Source organism: Notechis scutatus, chromosome 6 (assembly GCF_049901735.1).
Source record: "Notechis scutatus isolate UNSWTSFEM ecotype Mainland chromosome 6, rNotScu1.2, whole genome shotgun sequence".
Taxonomy (NCBI): domain Eukaryota; kingdom Metazoa; phylum Chordata; class Lepidosauria; order Squamata; family Elapidae; genus Notechis; species Notechis scutatus.
Window position 1 is genome coordinate 64,363,816 of NC_142014.1, and position 14,996 is coordinate 64,378,811.

Here is a 14,996-nt window from a genome sequence, read left to right on the forward strand (position 1 = left end):
TTACACTGAACACAATGATTCGTTCTTTTCAAATAATTCAGTTTTCTGGAATCCATGATACACTGATCCATAGCTAACTTAATATGTTATCTGGGCTGAGCCATCACTATTTTATTTTTCTGTTTCCATCCCATTTTGCTCCTTTTAAATGCAAATCTATAATCTTGTGGCATAAAATAAGTCATATACTTCAGTAATCTGAAATATTTTGATTTAAAGTACTCATCAAAGTACTTTTGTTGATTTGTAAGGCTTTAAATTGCCTTATAAATGGCAAGTGTTCATCAGCATCACCCCTCATATAATGCCACCAGCCAGGTCCCAGAAATAGTTACCTTCGAAGAATCTTCTCAGTTTTTGCAGACTCAGCAGGAATTCTCTGCCCTTGGAGGTGTGTCCTGCCTTCTCAGCAGTTCACCAATGAACTGCTGATGATAGAGTCAGTTTTTCAATCCAATCCTTTTGATAATAAGCTCTCACTGATTTTGAATAGGTTTAGTTTAACATTTTAATGTCTTGCTTTATATGTCCATGTTTTTTAAGCCTTGTTGATTGCTCTGTAATTCACCATTAAGAATATATGAGAGCAGGGGTGGGAATCAACAGGTTTGGGCCAGATGTTAAATTTACATCTGATTCACCGAACCGGTATTTGAACCGACTGGCTGTCCCCACTCACCCCTCCCCTCCCCTACCAGGAGTCTCCATGCGGCCTGTTGTGCATGCAGGTAAGTGCAGGATCTGTGCAGAGGCTCTGGGAGGGCGAAACAGCCTTCCCGGAAGTTCCAGAAGTCCAGAAACGGGCCTGTTTCCAGCTTCCAGAGTGCCTCCAGAGCACGGGGAGGCCATTTTTGCCTTCTCAGAGGCCCGAGGAAAGCCTCTGGACTCTGGGGAAGGCAAAAAACGCCCCTCCCAGAAGTTCCAGTAGGGCACGCCCACCATGGCCACACCCACCCAGCAACTGGGTAGAGAACCAGTTGTTGGAATTTTTGAATCCCACCCCTGTATGAGAGCCCAGATTGTTAGGAACAATATGCTGACTCTGTAAAACCATTTAGATAGGACTGTGAAATGGTATATAAGTGCCATTGCTATTGTTATATTGAAAGTAATAAGATGGTGTTAAAGCTGGATTTTGCCAACTTCTCTTTCCAACTGGCCAGATAAGGAAGAGACTAAAATTCAGTGCTCTGGTGAAGTCCTGGCTTTCGATGAAAAGCAATTCCTCCCCATTTTCTCCTGCACAAGAAAAAGGGGATTTCTTGCAAGGGGAACCCGTATTACATGAGCTCAGGAGAAGGAGATGTTTATCTTAACAACATTCAGGCTATGTTTAATCTATCTACATCAGGATCAAGGATTTTAGCTATGTTATTTTGATTGTGGCTTGATCAGGACTTTATCTGTCTGAAAAATCCAGCAATAAATATATGCCAGATAGATAGATAGATAGATAGATAGATAGATAGATAGATAGATAGATAGATAGACAGACAGACAGACAGACAGACAGACAGAGGTAGAGGTAGAGGTAGAGGTAGAGGTAGAGAGATATAGATAGATATATAGATATAGATATACAGATATATAGATATGGTTAGATATCTGAAACCTTAGTAAAATAGAATAAATGAGATTTGCAAATATTAGCTGGTGAGGTATTGCAAATATATTGTGAATTACGAAGTCCCATGGATTTTTGCATAGATGTTCCTTCCAGAGGTGGTATTCAGCCGGTTCGGGCCGGTTCTGGTGTACCGGTAGCAGAAATTTTGTTCAGAGTACTGGTAAATACAACCTCTGGCTGGCCCCGCCCACCTATCTCCACTGTTACATCTCCTATATTTCCTTGTTTTTTAGCTCAGCTGATTCGCGCAGCAGAGCGGATTGCCACGCTTCAGCTGAGCGAAAACAGCACAGTTCACCAGCATTGACACAGAGGATGGTCTTTGTGACCTGCGCGCACGCATGCAAGCACAAAGCACACTCTCCGAAGCAGTAGGAAAAAAATTAGAAACCCACCACTGGTTCCTTCCCTTTCTTCATTGGCAGAGAGCTAGTTCATGAATATGTAGGAACTCATTAAAGCACAGTTCAGTGAACAAAAGATGGCCCATTTATTTAGTGGGATAATTATGCATTACATCATAATTTTAATTGAACATAATGATGTAAGTAAGAATCGTATATAAGCTCCTAATTTAATTTATTCTGTTCTGGAGTGTCTTAATTTCCAACTGTTCAAGCTGAATTATATCAAACGTACAAGCATATGACTGCCTCTCAGAACAATTCATCTAGGATTGTCTAGAGATATAAAGACTAGAATGGAAGAGGGTTTAACATGGTAATTATTTCAGAGGTTTCATAAGCACAAGGTTCTGGAATTGAGAATTAGTCAATATACTTCCCTTGAAACCAGTGGTTGCAACACAAGAATTCTTAACATTCAGTCTTTAAATCACTGAGCACATCTATTGTCTTCACCATCTAGAAATATTCATTCAACCTCAAAATTTTATAACAGTTTCAGTTCCATTTAGAAATAGCCAACCTTTACAGCAGGCAGATGTAAGTATACAATCATGTTTAACACAAACTTCACCAGAATTTCAAAACCATTTGGAATATAACACAATACATTTTTTGTGGTTGATTAGTTAAGGAAACATTCATGCAAAGGGAAACATTCAGAGATTACAAAAGTCACAAAACATCAGGATTTAAAGTATTTTGAACAAAGGATCAGATGAATTAATCCTTTAATGGTCAAACCAAAAGGTTTGAAACGCAAGATCCAAAACTAGTGAGGTGGACTTGTATTTATTCAGAGGTATGGTACACAAAGCCATATCCATGAATAAAGTTTTAAAAGCTAGATTATTTTTATTTCTCCCCCTCACCAAACTCACACAGCTGGTTAGCAGAATTATTCCACTTGTATCAAACACTTGTGACAAATTTCAAAATAGTTTTAATAATGAAGTAAAAGTTTCAACAAAACAAATTATTTATGCTGCAAAATATAAAAATTGCCACTGCTGTTTTTTAGTGCATAATAGTGGGAAGGAAAGGAGTCCCTGCAGACTTTACTCCGTTAGTCATAGTCGACTATAGGGGTTGGAGCTAATCTCTCATTTCAAGGGCTTGTTGACCCAGTGCTGCTCAAAGACATTTCTATGATCATGTGGCCAGCATGACATCGCAGGGCATTATTTCCTCCCCACCAAAGTGGTACCTATTTATCTACTTGCACTTGCATGCTTTCGAACTGCTAGGTAGGCAGGAGCTAGGCGAAGATGGGAGCTCACCCATTGCACAATGCTCGGGTCTCGAACCTGGGCTGTGGGCTTTCCAGTCGACAAGCCCAGTGTCTTAACTGCTGAGCCATCGCACTATCCCATAATAGTGAGCAGCAGATATATTTTCATGTGAAGATGCTATCTAAAAAACAAGACCCCTATACATACAGAGTCTTATAGCAAATTAAAATAGCAATCACAGTAATACACATCTATTTTTTTCCTTTGTATGTTGTCAATTATCACCATGTTGCCTTCAAATTTATTAGAGAGGATTTTTAAGAGCTCTGTAGAAGGGAAATTAAAATGGATGGAAGTCTTAGGTAATATGGCTCTTGAAGTTATACTGGCCTTGCATTTCCAATATGCAGGAATGGGGAAAGAGGAATCTTCATGAAATAAAAATTCTCTAGCTTTATTATAGATGATTGAAAAGGGTACATGAAATTATGTCATGCAAGCTTTTTATTATATTGCATATTCAGATGCATTCTGCCCTGAGGCCAATGCAATTAATTGCTTTTTTTAATTTTATACACAGGATTATTAAAAAAAAAAAAAAAAGTAAAATGCCAGAAATTTTCTGAATACTCTGTCTCATTTATCTTTAACAGATAGAAAACTGGAGAAAAAGCTGAAGAACAAAACATGATTGTTAAGACAAGATATAAGGAGGGAAATCACTGTGCTTTTAATGTACTCAGCACTTGGAACATTAAAACAAATATTTCATAAAGAAGGAAAAATAAAATGGAATTGCTGTATAAATCATGGAATAAAAGAACCAATTTCAGAATCATATGTACTTTGTTAGAGATTAGATAGCAACTTGAGGCTTTATTGGCTTTACTGATAAAAGGATAATATTAGACCCTAACAATAAAAGATTCACTCCTCCCCAGTTGTGCAGTTAGGCTTAGTCCTATGTTATTAATTCCACTAAAATTCAATTAAGCAAAAAAAAAAAAGTTGGGTAGAGTATAATCATGTTTAGAAAATACCCCCTTTTGGACTTTTTCATTGCTAAAAGAAAAAGAATGAATAACTGTGATTTTTTTTTTAATTTAAAAGGCCTTCTGAATACCGTTATTTTCTTTGTAATATTCTGTCATTTTTCTCATTTAGTTTGAGGAATGTCTAGATCTTGACTTTTGAGCAATTCATCACGTGACATAAAAATCTGGATATTTCTTTTTTTTTAATACACTAATTCACCACCGCTATAGACAGGAAAAGAAGTGAAGCTGTACAAAAATCCACATCTAACCTGATTGTTGTTGGATGTTTCCATGTCCAGGTAAGCCAATTTAAATGTGTGTACATATGTGCAAAATGCATAGCAGACTCTCTCCCCTCATCATTCTTCCTATTGTGAATGTACTGTGCATATTCTTTCTCATCTGTTTTTAGATTGAAATGGGAAAATGTATGCTTCTCTGTCTCTGGACTAGTCCCATACTTTTGATATTCAAATGTTTAAAATTATCCATCAAAATTTAAAAAAAGAAAGGCTTGGGAGACATGGCTGACTATACTGTATATTCCAGTATTTTGAATATTCTGGACATTTCATGAAGATAATAGAGGTGTTGTTTCCAGCTATGTAGTATAACCTATATTAAAAAAGAACCTGAAATTTTAGCATAGTTACTCAGGTATGAGCCTACAATCTGTACAGCAGTAAGTGAAATTTAGATCCAAACAATTCCTTTTTTTTTTTACTTTCCAGCACTTTTCCTGAAGTCAACATTCATAAGACTGCAGCCTGAAATTATTATTATTTTTTTGCAAAATATAGTACCAAAAATGGCAAGAATGAGATTTCCACTGTAGCATAGCATATGTTGTAAGACCTATATAGTCGCAGCTCAGTTACACAGACAGTTTGATCTAACAGATATTCTGAGGTATACATTAGGTCAGTTGAAACCATTTGTTAATAGAATACAAATCAAAATGAAGGTATGATCTAATCGTTTCTAAGCACTTTTAAGGCCTTTTGATTTCACTGGCTAAGAAATCATGTGCTTCTCTCTTGCAAAACCATATGCATAAATTAATTTGCATTATCCACAAGCAAAACCACAATGAAACTCTCCATAGGACTTTTTTTTCATTGTTCAGCAATATTATCTGCACCTTCTGCTCCTGGATGAAGATCCCACCAGTTGGAAAACAACATTATTGAGTTTAGGATGACAGTTAAAGTGAGATGAATGGTTGAAGTTCCTGGCACTCTTGAGGAACACTCAATTCAGGCAGATTGATGGCTAACGGTCAATGTAACCCAATGTAAAGTTGGCAACAGCAACCCTAGGAGCTCCTGAAATATTCCCTTGCTAGATATGAATATGAATATGAAGCATTGAAATGTTAAGTATAGCACAAGATAAGCAACATGGAAAAACATTAAACGAGAACCATTAGCTCCTACGGTCCTAGCAATGGCTATACATGATTTAGACTGTCGCATAGAGCTCATTTAAACTCAATGTATTTCCATCTAGTCAATTCCCTATCACACTAATTGTCCCTAGGACACTGGAGTTTCAAGTTTGTGGATTTCATTGGTAACTTAAACCACTGTCTCTTGACAAAACTTCAACTGTTCCACATTACATTAATTGCTGATTAGGCTTATCCTGTTTTTAGCACCTTGTTTTTCAATGGTATTTATTATTAGGCACAAAGATGACCACTTAAACTTCATGGTTTCCTTGGCTGAAGATCCCCCCACCCCTTCCTTCTTTCCGTGTTTTGGTATGTATTCTAAGAAGGAGCATTTTCTTTAATATTCAGGGGGATTGATGTCAAGTCATTCCAGCTGATCTGGTATCTTTCAGAATGGATAATTTCCCCAGATATCATACAATTTCTGTCATGTAATTCATATCAGCACGGCAGAGATGGAACCAAGAGAACTGGATCTACTCATGTCTTCCCCATTATAATGTATTAAGGCTATCTGACTCAGAATAAGAATTCCACTAACAGGAGAAATTGGTTAACAGTATCACTGAGTGACCCAGCCAAAAACCCAAACTAATAACTTGAAATCTTGCAAGTAAGCCATCTTGCTTCTAAGCATTGTGCAAAATAATGTAATTATCCTTCATTTTCTTTCATACCCAGCATTTCTCAAATTTATTGGGAAAATTCTTGAATGAAGAATGCCAAGCAATGCAGGAACAACCTGTGTACCCTGACCTGAGTTATTTGTTATGGAATGGGCTAGAATAAAAACTGCTGACAGTTTAGACAATCCCTTAAATCTATGTTCTTCGATTCAAAATATCGATCCCATTTCCTTTGCTTAATTCCCCACCAAATGCACAAATTTTGATCATCTGATATCCCACCACCATTTGGTTTTTTACCAAAGGAAGGCCCTAGTGTCTGATAATACTGGATTTGGGAGTAAAGTGAAACGTATCCTGCATTTTTCAATTATCATAAAATACAGTATGTTTACTTCAAGTTCATTTGAATTTTTTTGGTCTGGATACCAAACAGTAAAACTGAAAAAAGCACCAAGTAATTAGCTTGCCCAGAAAAAAAAGGGAAAAGATCCTTAAAACAAAACGATACCCTGAAACACAAAAATAAGCACAAGGAAACAGTTATGCATATATTATTCAATAAAACCCTTTTTCAGGCTTAAATCTGGTTGAAGGTATAAAGGAACCAGCAGCTAATACAGTAATGTATAAAACAACTGTGTAAACAATACCAGTGCAGCAGAGTTCTGTAGTACCAGTCAAAAGACACAGTTCAGAGAAAATTAGGCATGCCAGAATTCTCTTGAAATCAATGCAATTTAAGTGCTTCACTGTGTGCCTATTTATTTTGATGCAATTTTGGCACACCCAACTTCCTCTGCAATTCCCCCCCCAACACATTCATTTCAATGTATCTTCTACAATGTTGTGCAATAAAACAAACAAAACACCAGGCTGCATTTTGCCCAAGGCGAGCTATCTCCAAATAATATATATACACATTTTTAAAAATGTTTAAAAATAATAAAAACAAATCCTAACTGAACAAAAAAAAAAACAAATCTCGATGTAATTATCTCCATATTACTTTAAGAAAAACAAGTGGCAGAAATCCATCAACGCATCATTTCTAATAACCATACTTTTTGGTGCAAATATGTCAGAAAAAAAAAAAAATATATAAAATGCCATTTAAACCACAGAAAGAAACATGGAGTCAGTAGCTTGAGCTGAATGGGCAAAATAAGATTGGTAGCATACTTTCTTTGCTTTGCTTCAATAGGAGTCTAGGTTCCCAGCACATTAGTAGTCCTAGCCAAACAACTGCAAGGAACAAGTCTGACTTCCATTGTGTAGTTTTGATCAGATGATGGACACAGAGGAACCTTGAAGATTTTCAGCAGTCTGGGCACTGTGCTTTAAAGCTTTTCCACATGCCTTTTTCTTTGTTTAAGACTGTAGATGGTGTCTGGATTCAGCAGCAGCAACAAGGCAGTCATGCTTGACACAAACTCTTCCTTTGCTGTAAGAACTCGAATTCAGTCCGTGTGGTGAGATTTTCCCCAAACTCTTAGGTTGCGTATGAAGTACGATGTTAAGGAGGCGGCTTTAGACAGCTGACAGGAGGGGTATATTGGGAGCTGGAATGTGGCTGTTCTTCTGGAAGAGCTACATCAGGACTGGAATGAGAAATTAGCTATTTAAAATACACATCAAAGTAAGAAAGCTGCAAAGAAGAAAACTCTTCATGGAGACAGATGGTCCTCTGCACCTTCATGGTATTTTAACTATTCTGCATATACCTATAATTCTTACATTATATCTGTACATAGAAGACAAACGCCAAGCCATCAGCACCATATTTACAATGAAACCGGAAGAAATTATATGTTGTAAACGTCATTTAAACCATCTTGAGATAGTTGGGAAGGTTGACTTAGCCCAGGGGTGTCAAACTGGCGGCCCGTGGCCTGTATGTGTCATGTGCAGGCCACACCCACCCCAGCTCCGCGAATGGGGAAAACGTCATGAAATGTCACGTGATGGCAACGTGATGAAGTGAGTTTGACACCCATGACTTAGCCCAAACATTCAAAATTAGTTGTTTGTAAATAAGCGTTTTTATTGCTGTTGCTGTTCTAAGAATTCCAAGGAGTAGCAATAATTGTGAAATCAGTTATCAATATTGCAATCAAGATTTGCCAAAAATTATGAAGTGACAATAGCTTTATTTGAAACACTTATTGACATATAGATTTTGGGCAGAAATCTTCAGACCCTGCTCTACCCTGAAATATTTAATGTGTTCTTCAACAAAAAATAAAGCTGTAACATTTTTATTTTTAGAGATGATTTAAATTAGATTAGATGTTAAAGGTACAAAGATGCATGGCAATAAAATGTCTGCTTCAGATTTGTATGTTATACTACTATGCATTTTAAATTATTTGCATTATTTTGGATTTCTGCTTTTCAGAAGGACATTTATGGGTGCAGTGATATCTTCTGGAAGCAATTAAGTCACACATTAATTTTGTTCTGCAAAACTCATTGATTTCTAAGCCTAAGTTTATAATTCTGAATTGTGTATCAATGGATTAGGAACTAGTAGAATTGCAAAAATAGATAATATATGACTAAAAAACTATCTTCACTACAGAGTTGAAATGAAACAAATTCTCAGTGATTAATCCAGTGATCTGATGGACTCTCTTTTATATTTGAAGAAGCATTTTGCCACCAGGACCTCTATTTAGAGCATTTCAAAGTATAGACTATATGTCTGAGTTTAAAAACTTAATTTCTTTTTTTCTATTACATAAAAACATCAAGATGTTAATCCTGCAACATGAAAATAATATACCTTTTGTGGACTGTTTTCTCTCTTTTTTGTCTTTCCTTTTTTTTTCTTGCTTACATAGTAAAAACAATACAAATAGATCTATTGCAGCAAAACTTGCTTCAAGGAAATCTAACCATTTGAAAGGCCAGTTGATATCATGGATCACACCATTTTAAGACTCAGGTGAACAACCCACACGCTGCATGTGAATGACCCTTGTTTCTTCACAAGGTGAAACCTCTGCCCATTTTTTTCTATGATTAGCTCATCACTGGAGGATGGAAATAAACTGCTGCTTTTCAGTAGCTAATATCAATAGGGAACTAGCAGTCTGGAGCAAGTTCCCACTGACTTAATGTTTTTAAAGCATAAAAATAACAATTAGCAAAGCTAAAATTATCATGCCATAAAGTTGCAAGCTTAAAGGAATAGAGAAAAAAAAATTAAAAATGTGTTAGCGTAACAGTTTGCTTTTGTCCAAATGATGAAAGAATGATCTAATGGCACTTTAAAAGCAATCAGATGAAGATAAAAATCTAGGATAGTTATCAAGAACAACAAAACCAGTTAGCCTTTTCAAAATGCATCTTCCAATTTTTCCCCTGATGTACATTTTTGTCCCATAACAACCATGTAATGTGCAGAAATATGGTTTTCTCAAATACAGATATACGGTATTACATAATGGAATTATAGTGATGAAATGTCTGTTAATAATTAATATTTTAGGCCTGCTTAGCAAGTGATTCCAGAGCAATTAGCCATCTTGCCCAACAACCGAAAGACGCTCTGTCCATTCATTATTGAACCAAAAGTTCTTTTGAAAGAACATAATCTTCTCTCAGTATGTCATATCATATCCAAGGTGGGCTAAAGAACCTATTTTGTAGTTCCTTAGAATATTTTGAACAAATATCTTGAAATAATAAACATAACAGCTAAAAAGCCACATACGATCATATAAATACAACGTGTAGAACAATCCAGGGCACACATTCAGGAGACAGAAGTTTTCTGAGGTTGGGCTCCACAAACCTAAAAGCTTTGAAGAATAACCTTTGGTCTGATGACTCATTCAGATTGGGTTTATATAACAACTAAGATTCTGGAAGTTTAATTATGGAATATAATCCTATAGCTATTGTGCAGATAAAAATATAAAGAATTTGCCAAGAATAGGATGTCTTACAATCTACTGTTTTGAAATTCTCAAATGAGACTGTAGCTCAATATCATGCCTAGATATTCTATCAGTTAGATAAATGGCCATGTACATTTGTTTAATAAATAAGTGCATTTTTGAATCAGCAGTATTGTCCACGTTTGGCAGATTAAGCTTCCCTGAGCATTCATGCAAACTTGTAGGAAATAGCTCATGCTAGAAAGTTGTCAGGATTCCAGCAATTGCTCTAATTAAATCATGATTCTCGAGCCAAACTTCATAAACTCGGGCCAGGGAGAGAACACTAGAAGATATATCTTATAGTACTGTATTTTTCAACCAATGGATTCTAGATGTTTTGAATATCAACTTCTATAATTTCTAGGTAAAAATTAGTATGGTGTTAAGAAATAAATACAACAGATAACAATAGATTGAAGACTGCTGTGTAGCTCATCTAAACACTCTATTTTTATTTATTTAATATTTGAATTAATAAATAAGATTAAAGAGAATAAAGATAACTGAATTTTTAGATTACAAAATTTGCGGCTTTTTTGATTGGCTGATCAGGTAGCTGGAAATAGAGAAGAGCCATACTAATTTCCCATAGCAATACTATGTTCCCTGACATAAGGATTTATTATTTTAATCCTGCTCTGGAATACTACCCAGATGATATTTCCAGCTTCAGTTTGAATTTATCCAGTGAAGAGGAACCCACCACCTTTCTGTCATTGGTTCCATATTATTAGGATTTTTTCTCTCTTAGCTTTCAGCTAAAATCCATTTTTCATAACACCACTGTTCCTGGATTGAGTATGTGTGGAATTATGTTTGCTGTTGCGGAATGAAGCAAGCAGTTCTAATTAGGCATACATTTCCTTGGGTACCATTGTAATTCTCCTAGCAAGCTCTGCCAAACAAAATGAATTTGTCCTGACTGCAGTGTTTCGTGTGTGTGTGTGTGTGTGTGTGTGTGTGTGAGAGAGAGAGAGAGAGAGAGAGGGAGGGAGAGAGAGAGAGAGAGAAGGGGGGAGGGAGGGAAAGAGAGAGAGAAAACTTTTTATGATTTGTTAACAGAAAGTTTAACAAAATAATTATTTTTGCTTATAGAAGTAAATATTTGTGACTCAGGGTTGATCTGTGGAAACTTAGGTGCTCTCTGAGCTTGGTGGTTTTCTTGGAGACGTTTCATTACCAAACTTGATAATATGATCAGTGCATTGTTTTTAACTTGTTATAAAAACATATAAAACAGTGAAGTTATGGATCACTGAGGACCGTGCCTATTGCCTCATGTTCCTACATGGTCTAAAATAAAAATTGGAGATATATGTATTTTTTTCTGGCATGAGGTTATTTCTTAAGATTAATGATGGGTGGAAACAAATGAACTGGGCTTTGCCTTCCTTCCGTTTTGGTCTGTTGTCAACAGGAACAAATCATTCTAACTTCTGTTATCATACAAAAGACTGCATCTATGACCCCAGTGGTTAAGATTGGTCAACCTTGATCTAACACTGAGACAGGTTGGTACATCCATGCTCCTTTCAAGCCAACCATTCCAATTATGTCCAGCAGGTAAGTTACAGAACTCTCAGTGAATTTTAAGGATTTCTGTATTACCTAAAAATTATTCAGCCCAGACATTATTTCAGATGAACACTCAAAGTGAATTCATTACACCAGAGAGTAGCTAAATCAGGGGTTTCCAAACTTGGCAACTTTAAGACTTGTGGACTTTAACTCCCAGAATTCTTCAGGCACAAGTCTTAAAGTACACAAGTCTTAAAAATTGCCAAGTTTGGAGACCCCTAAATTAAATAGAGAGGGCCTGAAAGTACAGATAGCTCAGGGGTGGGATTCAAAACTTTTTACTACCGGTTCTGTGGGCGTGGCTTGGTGGGCATGGCCATGTGACTGGGTGGATGTGGCTTTTATTTTATTTTTTTGCTTTTTTGCAGCCCATTTTTGGGGCCTTCTGGGCCTCAGGCAAGCCTCTTGGGGGGTGTTTTTGCTCCCAGAAGGCTCAGGAAGAAAAAAAATGGAGCCTGGAGGGAGCACGCAGAACCCACTCCTCGCTCCATTTTGGGGCCTTCTGGGCCTCAGAGGAGCCTCCGGGGGGGTGTTTTGCTCCCAGGAAGCTCCCCTGGGGCTCAGGAAGGCAAAAAAGGGAGAGAGGGGGCTGTGCCCCTCCCTCCATTTTTTGCCTTCCTGGGCCTCAGAAAATCCTCCTAGGCGAAGCAGTAAGACAAGCTAGGGGAATCCCGACACAGCTGATCGTATGAACAGCTGATTGTCAGGAGGGAAAAAAAATACCTTAAGGGGCAAGCATCAGGTGGGCGGGGTGAGCGAGCATTGGGTGGGCGGGGCAAGTGAGCCAGTAGTGACTGGGTCAGGGATGTGGCCAGCCAGAACTTACTACTGGTTGGGTGACCCACACCAAATCCTTGCTACCAGTTCGCGTAAACCAGTGCGAACCGGCTGAATATCACCACTGACTGGTGGCACAATGTATTTATTTAGGGTATGGCACATGTAGCCAGGGATCACTGAGGGTGGCTGGCTGCCTCTGTGAAAGGAATTTTTTTAGGCGGTGTTATCTTTACCCGTGGGACGCCTGAATGCGGGTAGGCAATTGGGGGAGGTTCCTTTCTTGTCCCTCCGCAGTTTATTCGCTCACGGGAATCGAGCCGCCGAGCTGTTGACCTCAGCGGTGTGCAGCAGGCCCAGCGTCTTACCACATGAGCCACCGTGGCCCCTGGGGGCACAATTAATTGCTTATTATAGAAACACAATATACTAGATGATACAAAATAATGGGGTTGCATCTTATACGTAGATGGGGCTTGGATTTTAAGGCTTTTGAGGGGTCCAGGTTTTCTTTAAATAAAACAAATGTTAATCCCATTTTAAGCTTAGCTTGTGGTTCACCAGTCTTTCCTATTTCAGAACTGACACACAACTGAATTTTAGTGGTGCTTCCATCTGAGGCTTTAGGAAGCACAAAAAAGGGGCTTTCATTTTCCACTTCAGTTCTAACGATATAGCAATACAGGTAGTCCTCAAAGTATGACCACAATTGAGCCCAAAATTTCTGTTGTAAAGTGAGACATTTGTTAGTGATTTTTGCCCCCTTTTATGGCCTTTCTTGCCACAGTTGTTAAGTGAATCATTGCAGTTGGTTGTTAAGTGAATATGGCTTTCCCAATGACCTGCTTGTCAGAAGGTCATAAAAGGTGATCACATGACCTTGGGACACAGCAATGGTTATAAATATGAACCAGTTGCCAATCATCTGAATTTTGATCACATGATAATGGGGGGGCTGCAAAGATTGTAACTTTGAAAAATGGTTATTTATAAGTCACATTTTTTAAGTGCCCTTATAACTTTGAACGGTCACTAAGTGAACTATTGTAAGTTGAAAAGTATCTGTAGTACATTTATATGTCATGCTCAGATCTAGATGTGCCTACCAATTTAAAGCCATCACAAGGAATCCAGTTCCAGCTAAACCCCAGAGGAGACAAGAGCAATTGGATTAATCTTTTCATCCCATGTTGTTTGGGAACAAACAAGCCCTTGAGAATTTTTATCAGTTCTTTATTTTGGCCAGGGCAACTGGAAAAGCCAGCATCCTTTCTCATGGTGCAATCCCTACCTGGTTCTTTCCATGTTTGCTTTTGTGTTATGCAAATAGGAATCTGCCTAATACCATCTCAGACTGGTCTATCTAATCTAAACCATACCTATTCCGACTCTCAATAGCTTTTCACAATTTCACACGCTCAGCTCTATCGAGAAAGGATAAGCCTAGAACTTAGAACCTTCTCACTCAGAGCATCTTGAGGGGTCCTCGGTTGTTTTTTTTTGTTTTTTTGCAAACATGCTGATGACGTTACCTAGTTTGAGTAATGAAACATCTACAAGGAAACGAACAAGCTCAGAGAACACCAAGGACCACACAGTTCAACCCTGACCTACAAATGTTCTCCTTTATTGACACAACATCTCCTTTTCTATTTTATTATAGTCCTTCCTACAAAGGAAGGAAGAATACAAAATCCAAAAGATGCTGTCAGAGGCAACTCAAGGAGCTGATCAGAGTGGTATTTATTGCCTATTGATAGGAATCTTGTCAGACAAATGTACTTTCTACAGAACTACTAAATAAACCCTGTGGAACTTTGGGAAGAGGCTAGCCAACCCTTTCACTAGTCAGCTCAGCTCCAGATTCACCCCAGATGCTACTTAAATAGCTTCTTAAGTTAAACATTTATTTAATGATCTAATCCAGTGTTTCTCAACATTGGCGATGTTCGGATCTGTGGACTTCAACTCCCAGAATTCTCCAGGCAGCCTTCCTGTGGAATTCTGGGAGTTAAGTCCACACATCTGAAAATGGTCAAGGTTGAGAAACATGGATCTTGTAGATTCCTGTTTGCTTACTTAGCAGGGTTTCTTTCTTTAAAAACACACACATTTTTGCCTAGGCTTTTACATATAGTCTTCAACTTACAACCATTCATCTAGCAACTGCTCAAAGTAATAAAGGCACTGAAAAAAGTGACTGAACACTGGTCTTTGTATTTATGACCATTGCAGCATCTCCATGATCATGTGACCAAAATTCAGTTGCTTGGCAATCTACATGTATTTACAACAGTTGCAGTGTTCCAGGGTCA

General features: G+C 37.7%; 1 protein-coding gene across 5 annotated transcripts in view; it reads right to left on the reverse strand.

The window, feature by feature from the left end:
* Positions 1-2,098: 2,098 nt before the first annotated feature.
* Positions 2,099-14,996, reverse strand: part of BICD1 (BICD cargo adaptor 1) — a 155,821-nt gene continuing 142,923 nt past the window's right edge. For 4 of the 5 annotated variants that reach the window (XM_087968540.1, XM_087968538.1, XM_087968537.1 and 1 more), the window contains one exon: positions 2,099-7,980. In XM_087968540.1, coding sequence (XP_087824666.1) covers positions 7,975-7,980 — 6 coding nt within the window. In that variant the 3' untranslated portion in view covers positions 2,099-7,974. The remainder of the gene's footprint in view (positions 7,981-14,996) is intronic. The other variant, XM_026695086.2, reaches the window with a different exon arrangement.